Source organism: Rhinatrema bivittatum, chromosome 6, assembly GCF_901001135.1.
Source record: "Rhinatrema bivittatum chromosome 6, aRhiBiv1.1, whole genome shotgun sequence".
Lineage (NCBI taxonomy): Eukaryota > Metazoa > Chordata > Amphibia > Gymnophiona > Rhinatrematidae > Rhinatrema > Rhinatrema bivittatum.
The window spans coordinates 85421451-85448258 of record NC_042620.1 but is presented as its reverse complement, the minus strand read 5'-3'; the positions used below and the strand labels follow the sequence as shown (position 1 = coordinate 85448258).

Sequence of the window (26808 nt, the reverse complement as noted above, 5' to 3'; positions counted from 1 at the left end):
TCAACAGAAAAAATGGTTGAGACTGTTCTAAAGTACAAAATTACTAAACATATAGACAGACATAGTTTAATGGGCCAAATTCAACATGGATTTTGCCAAGGGAAGCAAATTGGCGAGGAATTTCCTCACCAATTTGTTACATTTTTTTTGAAGGCATGAAACATGAGGATAAAGGTGAGCCAGTTGATAAAGTGTATCTGGATTTTCAGAAAATGTTTGGCAAAGTACCTCATGAGAGACTCTTGACGAAAGTAAAAAGCTGTGGGTCAGGAAGCAATGTTCTGTTGTGGTTTTAGAACCAGTTAAAAGATAGAAAATAGACAGTAGGGCTAAAGGGTCAATTTTCTCAATAGAGAAAGGTGAATAGTGGAGTGCCCCAGGGATCTGTACTAAGACCACTGCTTTTTAACATATTCATAATTGGGAATGAGTGAGGTGATCAGATTTGCTCTTTATACAATATTAATCAAAACCGTTAAATCACAGAGGATTGTGAGAAATTGCAAGAGGACCTTGAAAGACTGGGGGACTGGGCAACCAAATGGCAGATGACATTTAATGTGGACATCTGCGAAGTGATGCATGTAGGAAAGAGCAACCCAAATTATAGCTACACAATGCAAGGTTCCACTTTGGGAATCACTACCCAAGGAAAGGATCTAGGTATCATTGTGGATAATATGTTGAAATCCTCTGCTCAGTGTGTGGCAGCAGCCAAGAAAGCAAATAGATGCTACGAATTATTAGGAAAGGAATGGCAATTACAACTGAGAATATCATAATGCCTCTGTAATGTTCTATGGTGCGACTGACTGCTCCTTGTGTACAGTTGCGGTCACCAAGTCTCAAAGAAGACATAACAGAATTAGAAAAGGTATGGAGAAAGGTGATGGAATGATTCTTCTGAGGAAAGGATAAAAATGTTAGGCCTCTTTAGTTTGGAGAAGAGAGGGCTGAGGGAAGATATGATAAGACTACAAAATAAAGACTGGAGTAGAATGAGTAAATATGAATCATTCTTTACTGTTCCAAAAAGTACAAAGACTAGGAGACATTCAATAAAATTACTAGGTGATACATGTAAGACAAATAGGAAAAAAAAATTTTTTTTGCTCATTGCATAATTAAACTCTACTTCATTGCCAATGGATGTGGTGAAAGCTGTTATTGAAGCTGGGCTTAAAAAAAGGTTTAGACAAGTTCCTGGAAGAAGTCCATAAAAATTAAGGTGGACTTGTGGAAATGCACTGCTTACCCCTGAGATAAGATAAGCAGCATAGAATCTACCAAACTTTTGGGATCCTGCCAGGTACTTTTGATATGGATTGGCCATATTAACATGACATACACAGTAACATAGTAATGGTGGCAGAAAGACCAAATGGTCCATCCATTCTGCCCAGCAAGTTTATTACGGTAGTAACTGTCGCTCTGTGCAGGTTACCCCCATGTTTTCTTTAGGGGTATTAACTACTGCTTCACACAGGTTACCCTTAACCCTTATATTAAGGGTGGTAATATTAAAAATCAAAACCAAGTAATGGTCAATGGTCAAACCAACAAAATTACTGTTAGCAACATTTTTACAGAGTGAGCAGCCTTCCTGATAATTCATATAAATCTGCTGCTTGAACGTGCTTTGCTTTTGGACTTGGTTGTAGAAGCAGTCCTGTGCTTTTTTCATAATGTCTGCATATCAGTACTCTAGACTGTAAAGGTCAGGGCCCAACGTTGGCTGTCATCTGAATCCAATTCCTTTGTTCTCCCCCCCCCCCCCCCCCCCCCCACCCCAATTGAAGCAGAGAGTGATACTGCAGTTGTGTTAAAATCATGTATGTTAATCAGTGGAAACAGGATACTGAGCTTGATGGACCTTTGGTCTGACCCAGTATGGCAAATTTTATGTTCTTATGTAGTGAATTGTAGAGGAGGCAATCCTCTTGGGTCTCAGGAAGGAGAGGTGAAATATCTGGGCGATGTAAAGGATCATAAGCTCTTCTCTGCTCTTTTTCCAGTGCAACTATATCTTTTTTTGAGATACAGCAACCAGAATTGCACACAGTATTCAAAATACGGTCTTACCATGGGAGTGATAGAGGCATTATGCCATCCATCGTTTTATTTCCCATTCCCTTCCTAATAATTCCTAACAGTCTTTACTGTTTTGATCACCACATCACACTGAGCCAACGCTTTCAATCTATTATCCACTAAGATGCCTCGATCTCTTTCCTGGGTGATAACTCCTAAGATGAACCTAACATTGTGTAACTACAGAAACGGCTATTTTTCCCTATATGCATCATCTTGCATTTGTCCACGTTAAACTTCATATGCCATTTGGAAGCCCAATCTTCCAGTCTCGCAAGATCCTCCTGCAAATTATCACAATCTGTTTGAGATTTAACTACTCTGCATAATTTTGTGTCTGCATTATTATAGGGCGTGCCAATGTATCTTGTATTAGTGCAGTATGCATCAGGCGTATTGGTGCATCGGATGCATTGATGCAGCATAGGCATGCATGGGTGCATCAGTCTTTCGGTGCTTCGATGCATCATGTTGAGCTGAGGTCTGCAGTAGTGGTGCCAAAAAAGGGACAGCTCGATGGAAGCAACATTGACACACCTCGTGAGGGGAGTTTATCCTTCAACGTAGATAGGGCCAGCTCAAGGGAGTGATGCCACAAGTTTCTATGACATCCAGGCAGCTGAATATGACCCCACAGGCTCAGCCTTTACAGATGTGGAAGTTTTGGAATGGCTTCAGCTCAATGGCTTTCTTGAGGAGGCAGATGCTGCTGCACTGCGGGAATATCTACTGCTACTCCTGAGAGATTTATTCAGCTCTTCCATGCACAAGGCCCTGAAATGCTGAGAGTGCGGGGACATCTTTCCTCAGGCTTCACTCTTTTTCTGGTCATGATCTGGTCCCAGACAGCAGCAGTATAAATTGTGGCAGTCTGAGGTGTATAGCTTTTCCACAAAGGCAGCTCATGAATCCATTTACCATTGTGGACTTTTTCTTCTGGCCAAAACATTTTCTTCAGAGAAAAACTCTTCCCCCTTTTTTCATTTTTTTGGTAGCATTAAAGTGTTTGTGGGGGCTGCAGAAACAGCAAGGCAAGGCAGAATGTCTTCTCAAGAAAAAAAAGCAAGTTTGAAGTTTAAAAAAAAAAATTGAGGACATACAAAGTACACGCTTGTGCTTTAGCTCAGATAACAAATGCCGGAAGCAGCTTTTGAGAAAGTGTACAGAAAACTCTCTCAAACTACCTTAAAGGACCAGGCATAGCTGTCTTGCATGACCCTTCTTAAGACTGAAACCCACCGGGAATCCTGGGTGAAGGGTGAAGACTTTCACCAGAGTATAAGACCAAAAGGCCTACCAGGGTTAAGCAGGCCCCGGAGAAGTGTCCCAACGTATAAGAAGACCTGCTATGTTTAATGTTTGTGAGTGACAATTGTTAAGATCTGCTAAGTTTAAGTTTAGGACTTGCTTGAAGTCAAGGTGAACACCCTACCAGTGATTGTTTTGTTTTACACTGTCCTTTATTTGTGAGATCTAAAGCCAAGGTGAGCTACTTGTTTCATTTGTTTTGCTCTGCACTTTTCTCGATTTCATTGTAAAACTGAACTTAAGGAACAGCCAAAATTTGCCTCCTTTTCCCTCTGGCAGTTCCCAAGCTGCTACCACTCAAGTTACCACACAGCTCATAAGGCAACGCCAGTGCAGGAACTCCCACACACGCTCAAGAGTACAAAGCTCTACAGCCTGGAGAAACAAGTCCATTCAGTGCTGCCAGATGTCACCCACAGATAATGTCTAATTCAGCCTGGTTATTGATAGAAAATTGAGGATACCTGGACACCTCATAACTTTAGAAGACTCTGTGGTGCAGCAGCAGCCTGGAGTGCCCCTACCAATTGGCTGGTCGACACCATGGCGCCAGCCAGCCATTGCACCTATCACATTAAAGACAAAATGAATGGCCAGTATGATTTTTAATGATGGTGCTGAGTCTGCAGTTAGGGGTGCTCCAGTCCGTCACTGCACCACTAAGTCTTCTAAAGGTAGGGGAAGTCCGGTGGGTTGCCTAGACCCTCAAGGTCTATTGTTGAAGTAAAGGGGTGGTGGGAGGGGGAGGGAGGGAGAAGAGAGCCACTGTATGTTTGGAAGGGGAGAAACCAGTTGGGGGGGGGGGGGAGGAAGGGATCTCTACTGTGAAGGTTCAAAGAACACATAATTTGCATTAAGATATCTAACTAGGCACTTGCAAGGATATCATAAAATAAGCTGGGCAGTTTTTGATGTCCTTCCTTCGGGAGACTTCTGGTTTGAGCCATTTGAAACTATTGCCAGTTTGATTGGTAAGAAGTTAGTTGATATTGGTGGTAGGATTTGTAAGAATGTCTTAGATCAATGGTTCTCAACCTTTTTTCTCTCGGGACACACCTGACAGATAGTTCTCACATGCATGACACACTGACCCATGATCGTCACGGGACTAGATATAGAAGTACAGTTTGCATCCACGGGAGCCCCCCTGACCCACAATAATGGATGTAAAGCAGAATTATGACATTCCCCATACAACTCTCCCTACAAAAAAGATGTTCTGGTGTCATCTCAGTAACAGCAACTCAAACTCCTTCTACTTCCAGGCTTAATAGCCCTACTTATGAAAAGACAGCAGTTTACCACCAATGCATGTCTTCTTGAGAAACGCAACAAATAAGACTGATACACACGCTTACATGCTAATAAAATATCTCACCTCAGTAACACACACAGAACGGACCTAACATACTCCCAGGATCTGTAGAAATGCATATAAACTAATCCGCACAGTTACACCTTGATTATAGAATACACTCAAACAGGAGCAACCCTATCTATGAAAAGGCAACACTACAAATATTAAATCTGGTCCTAAAAACCAATACCCCTCTTATTAGGAAAACAGAACTAGCAAGCAGCTATAGATTCCCACACAGAAATAATTGTAAAACTATACTAATAAGCAGAATAAATGTTTCAAAACAGCTATGAACAGAATAACATCCAACAATTAAAAACTCATAAAAACTATTAAAAATTCTCCAAACACCAATAAAATATTTCAAAAAAGCAGACATCACATAATTAAAATGGCAGTCAATCAAGAAAAATAAATTTAAAAAGCCACCTTACTTACCCCCTTCAGCAGCTCTCCTACTCCCCTTCTATGCAGGCAGTGGCATACACCAGAAGCAGCAGTAGAAGCTAAGCTCTATACTCATGGTCCTCTTCCTTAGTGCCCATGTCTCTCACACACACACCATACCAGTCATGCCCCCATGACCAGTTTCTGTCTCTCACACACCAATCATCTCCCAAACCGTCTTTGACACACACACACACCAGTCACCTTCCTGAACAGTTTCTCTCATGCCATACACACACACACAGGCTTCCCACTCCCGTGTTCTACTTACATATATGGGATTCTCACTCTCATCACTTTCTCTGTCTCACACACACTCTCACCAGTCTCTCTCCACATGCACAGGCTTCTCATTCCCATAATCACTTTCTCTCTGTTACACACACACACACACACACACACACACACACACACACACACACGTCTCTCATTTCCATGCTCGCTCTCCACATGCACAGGCTTCTCATTCCCTGAATCACATTCTTTCTCTCACATTCACACACACCAGTCTCTTTCTCTCACACACAGTCACCTTACCAACCAGTCTCTCTCTCTCTCATGCATGCACACACAGGCTTCCCACTCCCATGCTCTCTCTCACATAATCAGGCTTCTCACGCCTATGCTTTCTTTCACATCCCCCCCCCCCCCCCCCCCACAACACCAGGCTTCTTACGCCCATGCTTTCTCACATACCCAGATTTCTCACTCCCCGATCACAAAAGGTAGCTGCAGCAGCCGCCTCCTCCAGCCCCCGCAGGCCAAGAAAGAAGAATCCCATCGGCCGTGGGAGGCTCATGCTGCTGTCTCCTTTCCCGATTACCGGCTGCTTCGATTGCTCGGGGGCCGCTGCTATTTTTCCACGCGGCACGGCTCTTTCTCCTTCCCGCGCACCGCACTGTGTATCACTTCCTGTTCCGGGTCACGGGGGGGGGGGGGGGGGCAGGCGCGGGAAGAAGAAAAGGCCAGCCGCAGGTGCCACTGCTTCTGTCACCGCTGCCGTTCCCACTGGGCTTGAACGTACTGATAGCCTGGTGGCAACGGCAGCAGGGAAGGAAGAGCAGCGGGAGAGACCAGGAGCATGCGACACACCGGCCGGTGCTTGGCGACACACCGGTGTGTCGCAACACACCGGTTGAGAAGCGCTGTCTTAGATAATACGGCTGTTTATAGGAAATGAACAGTAGTCTACTGGAGGTATGCTGGTCTGTGGATGTTCCACATTTTATTTTTATCATCTGGGACACTGTTTCTCTTGAGTTTTTCACCACAAAAAAACAAGGAAGGTCAGCTAGTTTTTTATGGACATCTTCTTTTATGCCAATTGTGCTGAGCCATGCCATGTAGTGGGCTTCTATGGATGCTGCACACATGCATGTGGTAATATCTAATGGTTCATACACTGATTGTAGTAGGTGTCTGATGCCGCCTTCTAAGTTGTAGAGTGGCATGGGAGTTATCTACTCACCGGACTCAGAATGGATAAAAAGCTTTAAATTTTGAATGCTACTGGTAATACATTTAAGACAAATAGAAAATATCTTTTTTACTTAACACATAATTAAACTCTATTTCTTTGGAGGATGTAGTAAAAGATTTTAGTGTAGTTTGGTTTAAAAAAGGTTTGAATATGTTCCTGGAAGAAAGTCCATAAACCATTATTTAAGTGCACTTGGGGAAATCTTCTGCTTATCTTTTGGGATAAGCAGCATGGAATCTATTGAATTTTTGGGATCCTGTCAAGTACTTGTGATTTGGATTGGCCACTGCTTGAAACAGGATACTGGGCTTGATGGAGCTTTTGGTCTGATCCAGTATGGCAAATCTTATGTTCTGAAATTGATGCTTCTGTTTTCTCTGCACACGTGGTTTTGTGGTAAATCTGTTTTTATTTTTTAAAAAAGCATAAAATAATGAACATTACAAAGTATATATCTGATTACATACAGCATATTTTTTGTAAAACTCTTATGTTCATTTTTCTCTTCCTAGTCCATTTAACTCTTATCCCTCCTCCCAAAACCACCCCTCCATTCCATTCCTCCCTCCCTGCACCAATGGGGTTCTTAAATTTATTCAGTCCTTATTGAAGTACATTAAAGATCTTATCCAGTCCTTATTAAAATACGTTAAAGATCATCTGTTAAATATCTATTCGATTAAGAAAAATACTTTTTGAGTTATGTGGTAATGTTAGTATAAAAGGTAGCCAAATTGCATTTATTGCTCTTCTGGTTCTGATTGGCAGAGTGGTATTGGCCAGAGTTTCCATGGTTAATAGATTTATTAATCCAATGCTATCCAGAAACTCAACTACTTCACGTTACCATTTATGGGATCGTTCAAGACTCAGATGCGTTGGACAGTTATTAAATATAAAGGGATCCATCTTTACTTTTTCAGAACTTCACTTTCTTTATAGACTCCAACCTATTGATTATTTTCAATATCTTCAGGCTCGTCATTATGTGATATCAATAGGCTCCACCCACTTTCATGGATCCCAAGTGGCAATTTCTTACAAGTTGTTTTGATATAGACGATCCTCAGAAACGTTCCATTTCATATTTATACAAACAATTGGAGACCTCATTAAAGAGTTGGTCTTTGGAAGAAGTACAACTTAAATGGCAATCGGAACTTTAAATATTCAATATCAATTGCAGTGCTAAAGTCTGCTCTTGTCATGACACGAAAAATTACATGCAATATGCTTCTGCGTGAGACTCGATACAAAATCATATATAGAATGTACATATCTCAACATCAAGCATACAGAGCTGGTTTTTCTAATTCTGATATATGTATCAAATGTGGAGGAGGGTCAGCGCACTTGGGTCACTCCTTTTTGAATTATTGGACAACTCCATTTTTTTGGAAGAAGGTTTATCGTTCTGCTAATATGGTTGTGGGATTTAAAATTCCTTTTTCATCTTTGGTGGCACTCTTTGGAATCTTTCCCAAAACTTTCAAAGGAAATAAGAGCTTGATTCTCTGGATTATAAAAGTTTTTTTGTTGGCTTGTAAAGCTATATTGACAAATTGGATAACATCGGATGGACCTGCTATAATATATTGGCGTTCTTCTGCACACGTGGTTTTGATTGTTTCTTCTGTCTTTTATATATGATGCTAAAGAATATCAATGAAATTGGTGGCTTTTTTTTTTTTGCTTTACTTCAAATTATTTTGTAAAGATAGTTTGCCTGATCCTTAGCCCCTTTAGCTTGTATTTTCTGGTTTTGTTTTTCCCAAGAAACCATGATTCACACTTAGACTGACACGTGAGTCATTGTATGTATGCTGAAGAGACTGGGGAAAATAAGTTTCACAAATTTTCACAAATTTTCCTTAGTGGTAGAGAAAAAATAGTTAAAACTCCTTCTCTTATTTTTTTTTTCCTTCGAGGAACAGCTGATAGGCCTGCCTTGAACACAGCTTCCCAAACCTTTCCAGTGGACCCTACAGCTAGCTGAGTTTTCAGGATATCCACAATGAATACACACGAATTAATTTCCATATAGTGAGTTTCTAGTGTATTCAAATGTATCTCATGTATGTTTCATGTTTCCTAGCACTTATGTAAAGCAGAATATAAATTATTAAATTACATTTAAATTGTAGATATCCTGAAAACCTGATTTGCGGTGCGATCAGGATAGATTTGGGAAGCCCTGACTTAGAACTAGGCATACATGTGAACATGTTCTGTGTTCTAATACATTTATACTCCACTTTCCAATCCCTTGAGATCACCATAAATGGTTTACAATTGAAATAATACATTTAATTAAATTACAGTACAAAAACTAAACTAATAATAAATATCCTACCACACTGCTGGCACTCACGCCCCACACACACTAGTGAAAAGCCTGCAATGACAACAAATCACAAACATAATCATAGTTACATTTACTAAAAACCTAACCCTCAAAAACCACCCCACAACCCATTAACTAATAAACAGCAATGTATCTCTTCTGACCGGATTCTTTGCAAGTTATGACTTCATTGAGCAAACATAAGAATTCAAAGAATGATGCATGAGCTTTCAAGACCACATATGTATATCCCAACTTCAGATTTTCTTACTGCTGTCAAATGTTTTAAATGCTACAGTTGGACTGAGCTAAAATGTATTGTTAGGAGTAAGAAATCCCTACTGGACTGAGAAAAATTATAGGGTAATTTTGCATCTCTTGTTTAATTTGAGTCACTGCTAACTATGCAGTGTCAAAAAATCTCATGTGCTTTGCCTGGTGTGTTCAGGGTCAAGAACCAATGTTTTGTGTTTATTTAATAATCTTTGTGTTTGACAAGTGCAAATCAAATTGTATTTCACTCAAGGATGCTAGTAATATGCTCTCTTATCCTGTTAACCACATAATAAGAAACAAGCCTAAACAAGGCTGGATTTGCCAATAGGTGCACTAGACCTGTGCCTAGAATGGCAAAAATCCAGGAACAGCAGGCCAATTGAAGCTTTACTAGATCCTTGCTGCTCTGAATCTTACTTGGCAGATAGCAGCCCTCTGCTTCCTGCTCCAGTTGTTCCCCTCCCTTCCGAGATGGTGTATAAAGAACATGAGAGATTGGGGGTGTTTGAAACAAGCAGAGCAAAAGTATAGTGAAGTTACTCAATTTTAGAGAACTGGAGGGGGAAGTAAGTGAGGCTGGAGTATATAGAGCAGAGCAAAAAAAAAAAAAAGCTACTTTGTTCACTAATCCAGCCCCTCCTTGCCTGTTCTGTGCATTGGTAGGAAGGTCTGTAGGGTTGCCTCAGCTTTGAAGTCAAGCCTCAAAACATAGTAAAGACTCAAACTCAAAACTTGCAATTCCTAATGACCCCTAGTTCACGTCTTGGGTATTTACAGTTTAATGAGAGCCCTACAATCTCTTCTACTGTACATGCAGCATATAAGGAGGTTGACTGTTCCTGTCTTTTCCCTCTGATTTTTAGTAGATATGATGATTGGTATAGGTTCTCACTGTTGCTGGAGTGACCATTAACCTCATTGTCAAAATAACTCCATTTCTTCAGTACTCACTGGAACTTTTCCTATATTCCCACAGTCATTCTTAGTAGCTGTATTCATTATTTCAGCTTTTTTTCTTGGTCTCCCACCACACATTTTTTTCCTATCTCTTACTGCATGCTGTAAAGCAAAAGGTCTGTGAACTAGGAGAGAAGGGTCTGTTTCCTTTATGGTAAGCAAACTTTATATCTGTGAGGATCCAGTTATCAGTCACTCTGGTATCCCAAGTAGATGTGGCTTTCCTTTGTGCCTCCTAAGGCATGATGTCATCTGCAATTTTTGAGGAGGAGCTGGAGATACAGGAAACCCTGCTGAACATTGGTGCACCGGCATTGACTGCATCGGTGTCTCTGTAGAAATGCATCCAGCCCCTGTTGGAATCCATGTCAGCACCTGGCCAGAGGGCCCTGAAACTGGTTCTTGGAAGGGGAATCTACATCGGGAGCCATAACACTAATGTTAATATCCAGCCAATTGGCTGAAGCATAGGAGTTCATCGGGGTCTAGGCCCCAACAGATGGTGCAACCTTCTCTGAGACCTTGTCTGCTAGCCAGGTGAGATGTACTTTGCTATGAGCGGGTTAGAAATATTTTAAATAAGTAGATCTTACACTCCTGACAAAACAGTCAGGCTTTTGAATACTGCTGGAGTAGCAGCCATGGATCTGTGGATTTTTCCAGTCAGGAATGGCCAACAGGTTTCCCCTCTGTCCTCTCTCCTCCACTGGAAAGGATATCAACTTTTTTTTTTTAATTTTGATAATGGCAAAAGGAAGAAGATTCAAGGGCAAAAATGTTTGATATCCTGCAGTTTATGGAATGCCCAAAGAATATTGTGGCTGCGCTGTCCATAAGATCTTCAGGAGAATGTGGGAAAACCCTCTCCTCGCTCTGTGGCATGAGTTAATAAGAAGGCAGATACAATATATCGTGTCCAGGAGGAATCTGGCTTTGAGAAGCAGCAGCTGCCTTATCAATCTGTAGTGGTTGAATCTGCTCTCAAGAAGGCCAAGAGATCTAGAACCCAGGGAGGGATTTTTGTGCCCTGGACTTGCTAGTCAACATATATATGGCCCCAATTTTTAGTATTTTACCTAGCATCTGTGATGGATTTAAAATTTATGGAGACGATACACAAGTGTTCATTTGTATAAAGTCTTATTGGGCAGAAAGTTAAATTATTAGATTTGCATACAGACAGTTCAAAAGTGTCCTTTTTTTTTTTTTTTTTTTTATTACAAGCTCATCTTAAATATGGAAAAAATAGTTGGTAATAATTCAGAGTCTTCATTCATACCTCCATAACCATTAATGATGAGACTCCTGACGCAAGGCCAAAAAGCCCCTCTTGGGTGGCCTTAGCCAGGTTAGGAAATATTTGGATCAACTGGCACATGAAATTAACCCCTAAGTATTGAAAGTAGTTACGCATAACCAACCCTAAATCTTGCTCATATATAAATTAAACCAGCAAGGTTGCTCTTTCATAAATCTCAACAGTAGTAGATTGCAAGAATTCAATTACGTTCTCTAAATCCAATTGGTGTTGTACATTCTCTCTTGAATGTGTAAATTGAAGAAAATATACTTTATTAAATGAAGGAATATTTTCTGAGGAAATGTGCAGTATCTCAGTCAGAAGAGTGACCCGTGGTTGTTCACAGACTATTCTTGGAAAGTTCAAAAACCTTAAATTTAAGCGGTTTTCAATAAACTCAACTTTCCTATTCAGAGCCAAAAGTTCCTGAATTATAGATGACTGAAAGTTCTGAGCAGTTTTCACTTGATCTTCTAGATTTTGAATCATATTGGGATGTTCAGTAAGCTGGGAGTTATGATCCTGTGTCAGGGCATACAACTTTGATGAAATAGCAGAAATTTGCAGGAAACAACTTTGAACAGCAGGGCCCAGCTGAGCCACTAGTTCCCATAGAGAGTCCAAAGTCACCACAGATGGTTTGGGGAGTGGGGATAACATAGGACTCTGCTCAGAAATACCAATTGGTTCCATAGTAGTTTGAGCACTCAATGCCAAATTCATAGCAGACTCACCTCCACCAAAAAAGTCCACCTGAAATACAGCTGCTGGAGCCGTCAAGCCCACACTCCTCGCCATCAACGCTGCTGAAAATCTCCCAGTCTCCGCGGCCACGCCCTCTGCTACCAATCCAGAGCCGACCAGCCCTGGGTCTGCAAGCGCCGCAATCGAAGGGTGGTGAGAAGAAAGCGCCGGTGGTATTCTTAGGTCAGGGGGGCTAAGGGAAACCTCCCCAGATGAGACCACCGCCCCTGATACCGGGTAGGTAGCAGCGAGTTCGGGAATGGTACGCTGCCCGGAGGGATGGGGGGTGCTAAGGAGAACACCTGAACTTTCCCCTTCCGTTTAGGAGGCATGTCACTAAGGTAAAATGAGGAAATAAGCCGGGCAGCTTGGTCCAACACTACTCACATGCCACCATCTTGACTCCTCCCTGATCTTTTCCAGTTTTTTCATGTATCAGAAAGCTTGGTGTCCAGATTGACTCAAATCTTTCTATTTGGCCAAATATTAAAACTTTTTAAAATTGTCACCCATTGTTTGAAAAGTCTGTTGTGTGAATCTGATTTTCATACTGTGGTCCAGGTGTTAATGCTTCCAATGCTTTACTGTAATGCTGTTTATTTAGGCCTGATGTTGACAACATTAAAACTGCTACAGCTTCTTCAAAATGCAGCAGCTAGATTGATTTCTGATAAGCATTGCAATGATCATGTTACATCAGTTTTGACTGAATTACATTGGCTCCCTTTTTTCCAATGGGTGATATATAAAATTGAGGTGATTGTCCATAAGCTGATTTCTTCAAGTCGTTTGGCCTTGATCTAGTGCCTCAGTTTGGCCTTACTGCCCATCGTGGGTTCTAAGATTACAACAGTGAGGGTTACTTGATACACCATAGGCTAAACAAGCCAGACTTTCTGAAACTAGGGGATACTAGTTTTCAGTGGCAGCACCCATATTTTGGAGCACTTTACTGGAAGTATTGTGGCAGATTGAGCGTGTAAAAACTTTTAAATCAATGTTAAAAACCTTTCTTTTTAAACAGGCATTATACCTTTAAGTGCATGTTAGATATGACTTTTAATTGGAGTTCTGTTCAGTTTGTTATTGGAGATGAATATGAAATTGAATTGCTTGCATCTTGTTTGCAAATTATTTTGTGCTGTAATTTGTATATCGCAAGGTCCTTTGGGCTAGATTTTAAAAGCCCTGCGCGCGTAAATCCTTCAGGGCACTCGCGCGCTGGCGCGCCTATTTAGCATAGGCCACCGGCGTGTAAGTCCCGGGGCTTTGTAAAAGGGGCGGGAGGGGCGTGTCTGGGGCGTGTCCAGGGTCAGGGGGCAGTCCAGGGGCGTGGTGACTGTTTGGGGGCGGGCCGGGAGGGCAGTCCAGATTTTCAAAACGTTTGGGCTGTCACCTCATGACTGTCTTGATATCGTGCATCATAAGATCAGCACAACCAGTAACTGGTGATCTCTAAATTTTGAAAATGCGTGTGTTCCGGCACAGAGAGATTACAAAGTGGTCAGGAGCAGTGGGAATGTACAGGTTAGACTAAATGAAGGGATTTGTGAAAGACGACATGAGACAGATGGGAAGATGAGAGAGAGGTCATTCCACCACTTAATGTCACTATTTGAATGTGGCCTACTGTAGAAAATAATTGGATCTCTTTTCTAGGGGAAAATGCCTGCACACCTCTCCATTGTGCCTGGATTTCTGTTGCATTTAATGCTATTCTGCGCAATAGCCTGATATGGAAATGTCTCAGGTCTCTAGTTTTATTGCAAACTAGTTAGATTCTGTTGCAATGGTTAAAATATTGTAGAACAGGGCTTCCCAAACATTTAGCCAATCTGCCCCCATTTTAGCACATGACCCCAGAAAACTAAAACAAATTAGCAGGGGTGCAGTAGGGTGGCCCTTAGATGTGTATGATTTTGTGAACTGAAATATTTTTTATCTCCTAAACCCCAAAATTGCTTCAATCAGTATAAGAACATAAGAAAATGCCATACTGGGTCAGACCAAGGGTCCATCAAGCCCAGCATCCTGTTTCCAACAGTGGCCAATCCAGGCCATAAGAACCTGGCAAGTACCCAAAAACTAAGTCTATTCCATGTAACCATTGCTAATGGCAGTGGCTATTCTCTAAGTGAACTTTTTTATTTTTTTTTTTATTTTTTTTAATTTTTATATACCGAAGTTCCTGTAGGGACTACAAATCAATCCGGTTTACATAAAACGAAGAACTGCTCAACAGAGAGCGGAGCTTTACATGGAACCGAGGAACATATGGAACAGTATAACTGATTGACAATTTAACATAGTGCTAAATAAAGTAATAATAGTTTAACTGGAAATAAATAAAGCAATATAATATTTTATAAAGACAGTTTAACTGTTTAACGTATCAATAAATATAAATATAAGCAATGCCAAATATATATATAAAATATAGTAAATTTTTGAGCTTAACGGTAATTGTCCAGTAGCAGATTCTAAAATTAGTACTTGATGCCGTGTTCATAATTAGGGTAATTAGGATACTTAGGAATTGTGAAGTCTGTTCGTCACCGTAAAATTAATCGTCTGGGAAAGCTTGTTGGAAGAGAAATGTCTTCAATCTTTTTTTGAATTCTTGATGACTGGGTTCTAGTCTAAGATCTGGGGGAAGCATATTCCACTGGTGAGGGCCTGCTGAAGATAGCGCTCGTTTGCTCAATGATGATTTAATTTGTGGAGCCTGCAATGTTCCTCTGTATGCGCTTCTGATTGGTCTGGAGGAGGTGTGTGGTTGTAGTTGAGAGCTTAATGAGATGGGAGCTAGTTTATTTGTCGCTTTGTGGATGATAGTGAGTATCTTATAGAGTATCCTTTGTTTAATGGGGAGCCAATGTAAGTTCCGAAGGATTGGGGTGATATGATCTTTTTTTTTTTTTTTTTTAGCAGGTAATGGACTTTTCCTCCAAGAACTTATCCAATCCTTTTTTAAACACAGCTATACTAACTGCACGAACCACATTCTCTGGCAACAAATTCCAGAGTTTAATTGTGCGTTGAGTAAAAAAGAACTTTCTCCGATTAGTTTTAAATGTGCCCCATGCTAACTTCATGGAGTGTCCCCTAGTCCTTCTACTATCCGAAAGAGTAAATAACCGATTCACATCTACCCGTTCTAGACCTCTCATGATTTTAAACACCTCTATCATATCCCCCCTCAGTCGTCTCTTCTCCAAGCTGAAAAGTCCTAACCTCTTTAGTCTTTCCTCATAGGGGAGTTGTTCCATTCCCCTTATCATTTTGGTAGCCCTTCTCTGTACCTTCTCCATCGCAATTATATCTTTTTTGAGATAAAAGTACTCTGTAAAATTTCAGCTCAATCAGATAATATTAAAATGGCCCCTAAAGGCCCTGAAGTTTCAGACTTTAACAAAATCGATATTTTTAATATTAAACTTTCTTCTTTATCATACTTTTTTTGAAAGAAGTATAGAATATGATTGAAAGAATTTAATTTGCAATAAAAAAAATGTTTCTGGAAGCTTATAGAAGGTTGTGGAAGGTTCTACAATCAAAGTTTTGAAGCCTATATATAGATGGCATCACTCAACTCTGAGTTCAAGTCGAGTCTTACAGTGAGTAAGGCAGTTTTCTAAGTTCAGTTCTATTTGTTAAGATTTTAGTAAGTTCTCATATTAATGAGTTTGTGCTTTGCGAAGTATATTGTTCATTTGTGCGATATAATGGCATCAACATCATCAAGACTTTCGTGCTGCTTTCAGAAAGATTACGAATGTAGTCTCATCGGATATCAGACAGAACATAAACTAAATTGTAGGAGCAAAACTACCTTCAAGTCAGCAAGTACTCAATGTTCTTTTCTTCAATTTACGTGTTGTTAAATTATCAATCAAAGAAAGTGCAACCTTAGTTGTAAAAGAAGTTCTTGTTTTTGGGAAAAGGGACGAATTCCCCCAAAACGAACTGATCATTGCGTTGAAAATTATATCCCTACATAATTATGTTCCTATGAAAGACAAATGTTTGCAATCTGTGGGGTAGATTTTAAAAGCCCTGCGCGCCTGTTTTGCTTAGGCCGCCGGCGCGCACAAGTCCCAGGGCTTCGTAAAAGGGGCGGGAGGGGGCGTGTCCCGGGGGTGTGTCCAGGGGCATCCGGGGTCAGGGGGCGGTCTGAGGCGGGTCCGGAGGCGTGGTGACGGTTCGGGGGCGGTCCTGAGTCCCCCAGCACTGTGGCCTGTGCCGGGGGATGCCGAGGCGGCGCGTGCAAGTTACGCCTGCCTCAAGCAGGCGTAACTTGCACAACAAAGGTAGGGGGGATTTAGGTAGGGCTGGGGGGTGGGTTAGATAGGGGAAGGTGGGGGGACGCGGAAGGAAAGTTCCCTCCGAGGCAGGCTGTGTGGCTCGGTGTGCGCAGGCTGCCGATCTTGCGCAGCCTTGCACGCGCCGACCCCGGATTTTATAAGATACGCGCGTATCTTATAACATCCAGCATACTTTTGTTTGCGCCGGTTGCACGAACAAAAGTGCGCGCGCGCGTACTTTTTTAAGATCTACCTCTGTGTGTGTCTGGATAATTTCTTTGTTCTTTGTTCTTTATTTTCTTTTTTCTCTGTCCCCTAATGTTTTATTTTAATTTTTCATGCTGTTTTCTATCTCCTAATTTTTGCCTGCTCTAGCTTTCCTCCCATCCTGTTCCATCCCTCATATCATCTTCCTTCCTCCTCATCTCTGATTCCTCTATTTCAAATTGTAAATGGGGGTGTAAAATAAAGAGGGAAACTTGCAACTCTATTTAATTGCTTCAAATTAGTGATTGAACAGAGCTTTTCTGGACCCTCTGAAGCTTCCAGTTTTATCCATTGCAGACATGCTGTCTTGTTTTATGGTAAGATGTGGGATATTAATGGTACACTAGCTGGCAAGTTTTAATGCTGTATAAATGTGGATTTTTCCACATAGTAGAACTCTGTATATAAGTATTGCAGGATGTCCATGGCTGCTGGAATTTGTAGTTTCTGTAACTGAGAATAATTGATGAATGTTTGCAGCAGTCTGGTTGATAATAAGCAGGAGTGATTTAGTAATTTAAAAAGTACCAGGGAGGGGTGCCTGTGCCAGCCTTCTCTCTGCAACCACCACCCCTCCACTCCCTGCCCAGACCTGGTTTCTCATCCTTCCTCTTCTCTCTCTTCCTTTCTGCCAGGCCATCCATTACAGCAGAGGGGCAGGCAGGCAGCCTCATGTCTTTGCTATCTGATGCGTTGAGCTCCGCCAGTTGCCCCCATCCCTGAATCACAAGCATTTTTGAAACCCAGTTGCTGTCACTACTTGGTTGCTGACCTCATAAGATTAGTCAGGAAGTGCCAGTCCCTGGTCTGTGAGTTTCAAAAATGTGTGGCATCTTTCTCTGGTCTCAGGAGCCTTGAACTGCAGCAAATTCATGAAAAGCTAGTTTGCCACAGTTTAAAAAAATGTTCTGGGTCGATGATCCAGCTGAATATCATCGCCAGTAATAGAGAGGTAATATTTTACAACAAACATCTGCCTTGTTCATAAAGTCCTGAATATGGAGGAAAACCACAATTATGTATTAAAAATAAAAATATTTACTTCATTTAAAGAATTTCAGAAAATATTTTCTTTTCTCCTTTCAGATAAGTTAAATATGGGCCTCTATAAATGTGTCTGCGAAGGCATGTCATGTGGGAATGGAGGCCAATGTGATGGGCAGCAGTGCTTTGCCTCATTGAGCATAAATGATGGCAGTAAGGTTTACCAGAAAGGCTGCTTCCGAGTTTACGAGCAAGGCAAGATGACCTGCAAAACCCCGCCTTCCCCTGACCAGGCGGTGGAGTGCTGTCAGGGAGACTTCTGCAACATGAATATTACAGCGCAGTTGCCTGTTACAGGTATGCAATTTATTTAAATGCATAAAGGTAATTTTATTTATTTAATAACTTTTACTATACCGACACTCCCTGGCTTTTCCATAGCTTTGTTGCAGGCCTGACCTTTGGAATCCTGCTGCCTTGGTTGACAGAGGTTGATAGCCACACAAGAAATAATGGTGGAGAAAGCAGACATCTCTGTCTGGTGCTTTTCTGTATATCATACTGTCTGCCTTCAACAAACAGAACAGCAACTGAAGGAAGTTACTAAATTCATTTACATATTTTTCCTTAAATATATAGGGGTCAATATTCAAAATAATTTAAACAACTCACAAGTTATCCATCTAAATGGATTGGTTTGAATATTTCTCTTGCTTATCCTGCCAGCATTGTCTCTCTGCTGTCTACATAGAACAAACAGGTTTTGCTGCGTATCAGATTTTACCACCGCCATATTCTCAAGTGGCTTATGTTTGCAAAATTTAAGGGGACAGTTTTCAAAATGTCTGTGGGCTTTGCAGCAAGTTACAAAGTGAAAATACTCCACTTTCAGATTGAAAAGTGCCACGGGCAGAAAGTACCCATGGTCGTTTGCACCAGTGTTTTTTGTTTTGGTACTTTCTGCATGGAAAGTAATCTTCATAGACTGGAAAAAGTAATCTACATGAGGAGCTTTCCTCCCCCGACCTAAGTGCCCCAGGGAAAGCCTCTTCTTAATATGGCTAAAAGTACATGTGCTATGGAGCAGTGTGCAGACTTTAAACTCCACTGAGTGAGAGCAGTTTTCAGACAACTGATTTATGTGGGTATAGCAGTTTTATCAACATAAGTCAGTAAGTTGCACAATAGGCGATATTACCAATATGACAAATCCCAATTGTGTTGAATGCAAAAAATGTAACAGTTCCCAACAATGGCATTCATCACATTTTTTAAATGATTTTCAAGAACACATGAAATAGTATCTTTAGTAGCTAATTTGCATCAGTGTTGAGCTTTAATCTGGTGATAAAGGGGACCTTTATACCACCCCATGTATATTAGTCTTAGTAACATAGTAATGATGGCAGAAAGATCAAGTGGTCCATCCATTCTGCCCAGCAAGCTTCCCAAGGTAGTAACTGTTGCTCCATGCAGGTTATCCCCATTTTTCTGTAAGGGTAGTAACTGCCGCTCCATGCAGGTTCCTCCCTAGCCTTATGTTAAGGGTAGTAATATTAAAAACCAAAACCAAGCAATTGTCAAACCCATAACAAAATTACTGCTAGCAACATTTTTACAGAGTGAGCAGCCTTTCTAATAATTCATTCAGTGCTGCCGCTTGAATGTGTTTTGCTTTTGGACTTGGCTGTAGAAGCAGTCTTTTACTTTTTCCCTAATGTCTGCATATCAGTACCCTGGACTTCAAAAGTCGGGTCCCAGTGTTGGCTGTTGTCTGAATCCAATTCCCCTCACCCACCCCCACCATTGAAACAGAGTGCAGCTATGTCAAAATCATGTAAGCCTATTGGTTATGGGTAGTAATCCCCATGCCTTCTATTAGGGGTAATAGCTGCCACTTCATGCTGGTTACCTCCCCATGCACCCTTTCCTTAATTTTGAACTCTAGCATTTAGGGATCCACAGTATTTATCCCATACCTTTTTGAATTCATTTACTGTTTGTGTTCATTGCCTCTTCTGGAAGGGCATTCCAGGCATCTACCACCTTCTCTATGAAGAAAATGACCTTGGTTCTGAGTCATCCCCCCTGAAGTTTCATATTGTGACACCTAGTTCCACTGTTTGCTTTCCTCTGGAAAAGGTTCGTGGAACATGCATCATTAAAACCATTCAGGTATCTGAAGGTCTGCATCATATTTCCCCTGCACCTCCTCTCTCTCTCAGGGTATACGTATTCAGATCCTTCAGCTTCTCATAAGTCGTTCGATACAGTCCTCGCACCATTTTAGTTGCCCTTCTCTGGACCGCCTCTATCCTTTTTAGATACAGTCTCCAGAACTGAACACTATACTCCAGGTGAGGCCTCACCAAGGACCTGTACAAGGGCATTATCTTTTTTCTTACTGGTTAATACTCTGTGCAATCCAGCATTCTTCTGGCTTTAGCTATCGCCTTGTCACATTGCTTCGCCACCTTCAGATCATCAGACACTATCACCCCAAGGCCCCTCTCTGTCTGTGCACATAAGTCTTTCACACCCCATCACATACAGCTCTTTCGGATTACCGCATCCCAGATGCATGCACTTCTTGGCATTGAATCCCAGCTGCCAATTATTTGATCACTCTTCAAATTTTCTTAAATCACTTTTCATTCTCTCTGCTCCTTCAGGCGTGTCCACTATGTTGCAGATCTTAGTATCGTCTGCAAATAGACAAACTTTACCCCCTATCCCTTCTGTTCTGTGGTTCACAAACATATTGACCAGAACCAGTCCCAAAACTGATCCATATGACACTCCACTTAACATGGTTCTCTCTTCAGAGTATGCACCATTTACCATTAAACTGTCTCCAGTCATTCAACCAGTTTGTAATCCACGCCACCACATTGGCGCCGAGACCCAAGCTTTTCATTTTATTTACGAGCCTCCTCTATAGAACCTTAACCAAATGCTTTGCTGAAATCCAAATAGATCACATCGCTTACTCTTTCTTGATCCAGTTCTCTATTCATCCAGTCAAAAAAATCAGTCAGATTTGTCTGACAGGACCTTCCCCTGGTAAATCCATTCTGCTTTGGGTCCTGCAGCAGACTGGATTGTAGATAGTCCTTTGCTTCAGCAGTATCTTCATTAATGTTCTCACCACTGAGGTGAGGCTAACTGGCCTGTAGTTTCCAGCCTCCTCTCTTGTGAAGCAGGATCCTCTCTTGTGAAGCAGGATCACCTCAATTCTTTTCACTTCCAGGGCACATTCCATTTCCAGGGATTTAATGAACAGGTCTTTCTGTAGACCCACCTGCACATCTTTGAGCTCCCTCATTATCCTGGCATGTACCTCATCCGGCTCCATGGCCGTGTCCACTTTGTTATCCTAACTCTTCCCATACATTCTGTTCTGTAAATGGAGTTTCTTCTTCCCTACCCCCATATTCAGTCTTCTCGATCAGCAACAATCCTCCAGGGTGGTTTTCTTTCGTTAATACAGAGCTGAAGTATTTGTTTAATATTTGTGCGATTTCTTCATCTCTTCACACATTGCTGCTTGTCACCTTTCAATTTCACTATACTTATTTTTTGGTAGGCAGCATAAAGCCTATAAGACAAAGGCAGCATAACCAATGTTTTGTAATCATCACTGCCTACTGTGGATACGTCCAGTGCATCCATGAGAACACTGTGCTTTCTTTTCAAGAATTTGGACAAGTGGCATGAATTATATTAGACATTAAAGGGGCAATAGTCAAACTGCCCACATTGATAGAAAAACTGCAGATACTTTTAAACTGCTTTGTCCAGCCAAAACCCACACAGTTTTTGAAAATGCAAAACTGTTTTGTTGCTTTCCCCAACCTATCCACACTCACTGGAATGTCTCCAAATAATTATAGGTAAATTACACATAGTCTGGAACAATGTGTGTATTTTACCCACATTGAGGCTGGGTGATTTTTGAAAGAGCCCATTTCTAGGAGTAAAATGTTTTACTGCTGGAAATGGCTTTTATTACTGTTCTCACAGGACAAGCAGGATGGTAGTCCTCACAAATGGGTGACATCGAGGATGGAGCCCTGTACGGAAAACTTTTCTGTCAAAGTTTCAACAAGCTTTGACTGACACTGGCACACTGGGTGCACTGAGCATGCCCAGCCTGCAATTATCCCTGTGAGCCACAGGTGTCTCCCTCAGTCTTCTTTTTTCCGCTCTGCAGTCAGCATAGCGGTTGGAGCTCTGTGAGGATTTTTTAACTAATTACCTCATGGAAACACTTAACTTTTCACTTCAAAAAACACTTTTCCCTGCACAGGTCTCCCTCCGCGTACGTTTTTACGACGCTCGGTGAGTACTAATTCTTATTTTTCGGTCGGTTCCTGTCACTATCATAAGGCTGTTAACTGACTGAAGCCTTCCCTTCCCCCATTTTTCAGTTAGCTTTAAACAGCTTGCGAGTATCTCTGTGACACTCTGCTTGCTTATGCTAGTGGGGTAGGGATTTTTTCCTTAACTTTAGGACTTCTGTAGCTTCAAGTCCTTCGTTCCCTGGTACCCTCACGCAGTCGATACCCTATCGCTACCACCGGGACCCTCCTAAACCGCCCTGGGCTTTATATGTCATCAGCCGCCCCCTCCCCCCACGGTGCCCTGCTGCCTTTATCCATGTTTTTTGCTTTTCAGTGCTACCAGGCTTTTTCCTCCTACGCACTGTTTTTTTCCTTGGGCTTCCTCGGTGCCGTCCCTACCCGGATGCATGCCATTGACGCACACGCTGTTAGTCACTGCCATGCATACTCGGGTCTCCGCCACCGCTGCCCGAGACACTTTTTAACGATCCCAGGGGTCACTTCATCGATGCCACCCCCCCTTTTGGGGATGCCATCGATGCCCCATCCTCCCCACCGATGTCCAGCCCTTTTCCATCGGTGGGCATCGGTGCCACATCGATTCGTCGGTGGGCATCGATGCCGGATGGTCCCCATCGATGGACATCGGTGCCGGATGGCTTGTCCGTCGATGGCATTGGTGCCGGATGGCCGTCCGTCGATGGCATCTGTGCCGGGTCCTTTTGCATCGATGGACACCGATGCCCAGGTGTTTCATCCATGGGCATCTATGTTAGAATGCATCCATCGAGGGCAGTCGATGCCAGGCTGCTCCCATCGGTGAAATTCGATGCCCAGGTGGGTCCCATCGGTGGGTATCCATGCCGGCTCGATTCCGTGGATGGGCATTGATGCCAATGCCAGCCTTATGGCTGGCATCGATGCCGATTCCAGGACTGGCGTTGATGCCGGGATGGAATTCATCGACTGGGAGATCCATGCCATCGATTCCATACGTGTCCATATCGATGCCACCGACACACGTGTCTGGGGCACCGATGCCATGTACACTTGGAAATCTGAGTCTGTCCAAATCGATACCGTCAACGTCTGTGGCCCTATAGTTGATGCCCGTGGCCATGCCACAAACGGCATAAATGCCCGCCTCCATGCATCGATGCCCTCGACACCCTCCGTTTTCCTTCGGTGTCCTTGACGCCCTATTGATTCGACTTCGACTCAGTCGATGCCGGTATCTTTTTCAATAACGGCAATGTTTTTCGATTATTCGATTCCACATCGTTTCAAAGATACCTATGCCACTGCTGTCAGTGCCCATCACTGTCATCATTCTCCTGGCCAGTCATCGACGATTTTTCATACCCATTTTGATGATATCCTCGAAGCCCCTTAGGTTGCCTTCAATATCGTCAATAACCGACATAGCACCGCCACATAATACCCTCGCCTCCTCACATTGCTCCACGCTTTGGGTTCTTTTTTAAGCCCCGTATTAGCTTAAGACACTCCATTGTGTCAGGAACAGAGCAGGCGTGCTGACAGTTCGTCATCGATCGCCTTCCAGGACGACGAGGGCTTCCATCTCGGCGCTGGGGAAAGACCGGGCCGAGCACCCGTGGCACCCATCATCGCCGACATCGTGATCGTCCGCCGCTGACGCCATCCAGCACATCGGTGCCATCCTTCTCCAGGCTGGACAACGCTCGGGCAGAGCGACATCACCACTGCCATCAGCACTGTTCCTACAGTTTTGGCAGTCCTTGGTGATCCAGAACTTCCGGATCCAGGTCCGACAGCTTCTGCATTGGCGTCACGACACATCGAGCCGCTGTGACGAGGGAAGGGAACATGAGTTCCGTTAGGGCTCCTCTGTTCCTGGCGTGCCCCCACCGTCAAGTGGTGTGGGGACTATGGCCATCTGTTACACTTAGCAGTCTAAACGCCACTCACGCCTGGCCTGTCTCCTCTGTACCTGTGCCACCATACCGGGTTTCAGAGCGAGATGGACGTTTACGTCCCCGGCCTTACCCTCGAGGACTCCGGAGACCGTCGGGGTCAACAATCTTCACCGGCTCGTCTTGCGGCGATCCACGTCGGATGGTAAGTACCCCGCTTCGGCGGCATTCCCATAGAGTTGTGTTCTCCCATTCGGACCGTGGTTCGAAAAGTTCTGGGTCATGTGGCCTTTTAGAACTGTATTAGTGTCACATATCACTATGTTAGCTATGTTAGCCACAATATCAGGAGAACCCCTCTATCTTCTTGGGATTGCAGCAGGGCTTCTTCTCTTGTCAGTAACAAGTCCCTGTGCCGACCAATGCTCTGACTCTTGGTTCCCTCCCAACCAAGGTCCAGCTGCATTGGCTGATCTGCTAAACATGAGATTCAGCAACCATTGCCCCATGTACAAGTCCACCTTGAGGCCTGGCCACAGGTCTCAGTGTCTCCTTGTACAGCATACAGAAATGCGGGTACCACTTACCGCTCACACACCTGCAGGAGCCTACATGATATCCTCCATTGGGACACCTCCTGGTCTCCCATCTGGTCAGATATCAGAGCGGCCACCCCACCTTGTACCAAAGTCCCAGTACACTCCCCCAGGCGCTACGAAGTGCAGAGGGGAGAAGGGAGGGGGGTTGGGGAGTTTTAATTGCACTATTCTTTCTTTTAACAGAAAATAGTTACTCTCCGCACATCCTGGACCTAAGAAAATCCAACTTTCTTTAGACGTCACAGGTACAATGGTATCTTTGGTTACCATCACTCCATACTGCAGTAAGTACATTATTTTAATGTTTCTATGTGCTTTATGGTGAGTCAACATTACAACCCCAAGCTCTGCCGCCGGCACCAGCTTCGGTAAGTGAACTGTCTCTTGCATCACTGTTGGTGAATGCTGTTTTCTCTGCGGAGTGTAACATCATTCACTTTCCTTGCATAGACTACTGCTAACCACTTTCAGTACATGCAAGGAGCTCTCACTTTTTTCAGGACTCACTATACATTTACTAACTGGGATTACTGTCACTGCCATAAATCCCTTCTGTAACACTTCTGGACACCACAGTCTTAAGACCCTCTTGTCCAGCATGCGCACAGACATTCTGATACATTGTTATATGTCCCTGCGCATATTTTCCATAACCTCAACCTTTCAACTTTTCATGGTTGGGCTATGGGGTTTCTTCCCACTATGCATTTTTCTCATAATTCAAAACTGCTATGGGTTATATTCAGTGACATTCTATACTCAATGGACCTAAGTGGTTTCATTGCTTTCGTCCCTGATTCTTATCCCAGTTCGAACTAGGACCTAGTCTCCTTCGACTCATGCTTGCAATTCCTTAGGGTTATAAAGTTTCTCCTGAAAGCTGTCAACCCATTATGCATCTATTGCACTTCAGCATAGTTTCTCATAAACTTCCTGGACGTTGCACCCATGAGTTATGCCCTTATGCCTTCCAATACTGCTTTTGCAACAATTCTTTGTGCATACAGACAGACAGCATAGGGACAATGTGCTTTCCAACTCATAAGCACGCACAAACCTCTTAGCCTGCTCTGCTAGACAGCTGCGCAGCTCTACCCTTGGCCCTTGTTCACTTCATGCGTCCTTGGGCCACATATCTAAGAGATTTAATGAACGCTCTATCTGACCTTCTCCACGTAGGTTCTATCCTCTCGAATGGTCTCAATTACATGTGTACAGGGCAAATCTTTTAAACGCTGAGTTTAACTAACTTTCCTCTGCGTCTGCATCATTCCATACGATGCACAGGTTCTGCTCCCTACACATGTTCCTATGCATTCCCTTAGATGCCTTTTCTTCCATCAAAGGCCTCTTCAATATATCTCTTCTGCTGCCTCTCGTAGCCAGCATTCTTCTAATGTTGAAACTGGGATGGGGTTCAGTATTCTTTTCCCCACTCCCTGACTGAGATCAGTATGCCTTCCCATACTTCTCAATCCATCATAGCAGTAACCTTTTATTCCCTCCACCAGTCAGTCCCAAAATCATAGACCTTACTGATGTTCTTAGGTTCTGGTAGCGTCACAAAACCTTCTAAACATAAATCTTGCCGTTTAATATGGCAGGCTTTACCCTCCTGACGCTAAAAAAAAAAAAAAAAAAAAGAGGTATTACCCCTTTTACTTTTCCACCATTTTTTATCTTACTCCCTCGGATTCTGTTTCTCCAGACATCCTCCACATAGATAACACCTTTCTCTTAGGAGGTGTATCGTTTTGGGAGTTGGGTTCCCGTTTTCGGTAATCCTCTCTGAGTCCGGCTTACCATGGATTATCCACTGATCAAGCCGCCTCTATTTCTCTAATCACGGAATGAACATATATATTCTCCTTATAAGTCTCATACATTCTACGTTTGAGCCTTTCCATTCCTCTCTTTCACAGTTTGGCAAGGGAACTTCTTTCCCTCTTAATGTCATTCCTGCCAGCAGGGTCCGTGAGTATGGACTCTTTTCCATACTCACCTGACTCCGTTCCTCTGCCACTGAGTAGTTCTACGCATTCAACTTTCTATCCTTTTCAGGTAGATGTTGTATCTCCTTTCCTCAGGAATACTCTATTAATTTTTCCT

At 42.7% G+C, this 26808-nt stretch overlaps 1 protein-coding gene across 6 annotated transcripts in view; it reads left to right on the top strand.

Moving 5' to 3' along the window:
• The window catches only part of ACVR1 (activin A receptor type 1), a 231441-nt gene that overhangs the window by 78796 nt on the left and 125837 nt on the right, over positions 1-26808 (top strand). For all 6 annotated transcript variants that reach the window (XR_003857345.1, XM_029605532.1, XM_029605534.1 and 3 more), the window contains one exon: positions 17965-18219. Coding sequence is in view for 5 of the 6 variants with exons in the window: in XM_029605532.1 (XP_029461392.1) it covers positions 17965-18219 (255 nt within the window). In the remaining variant the exon portion in view is untranslated. The remainder of the gene's footprint in view (positions 1-17964; positions 18220-26808) is intronic.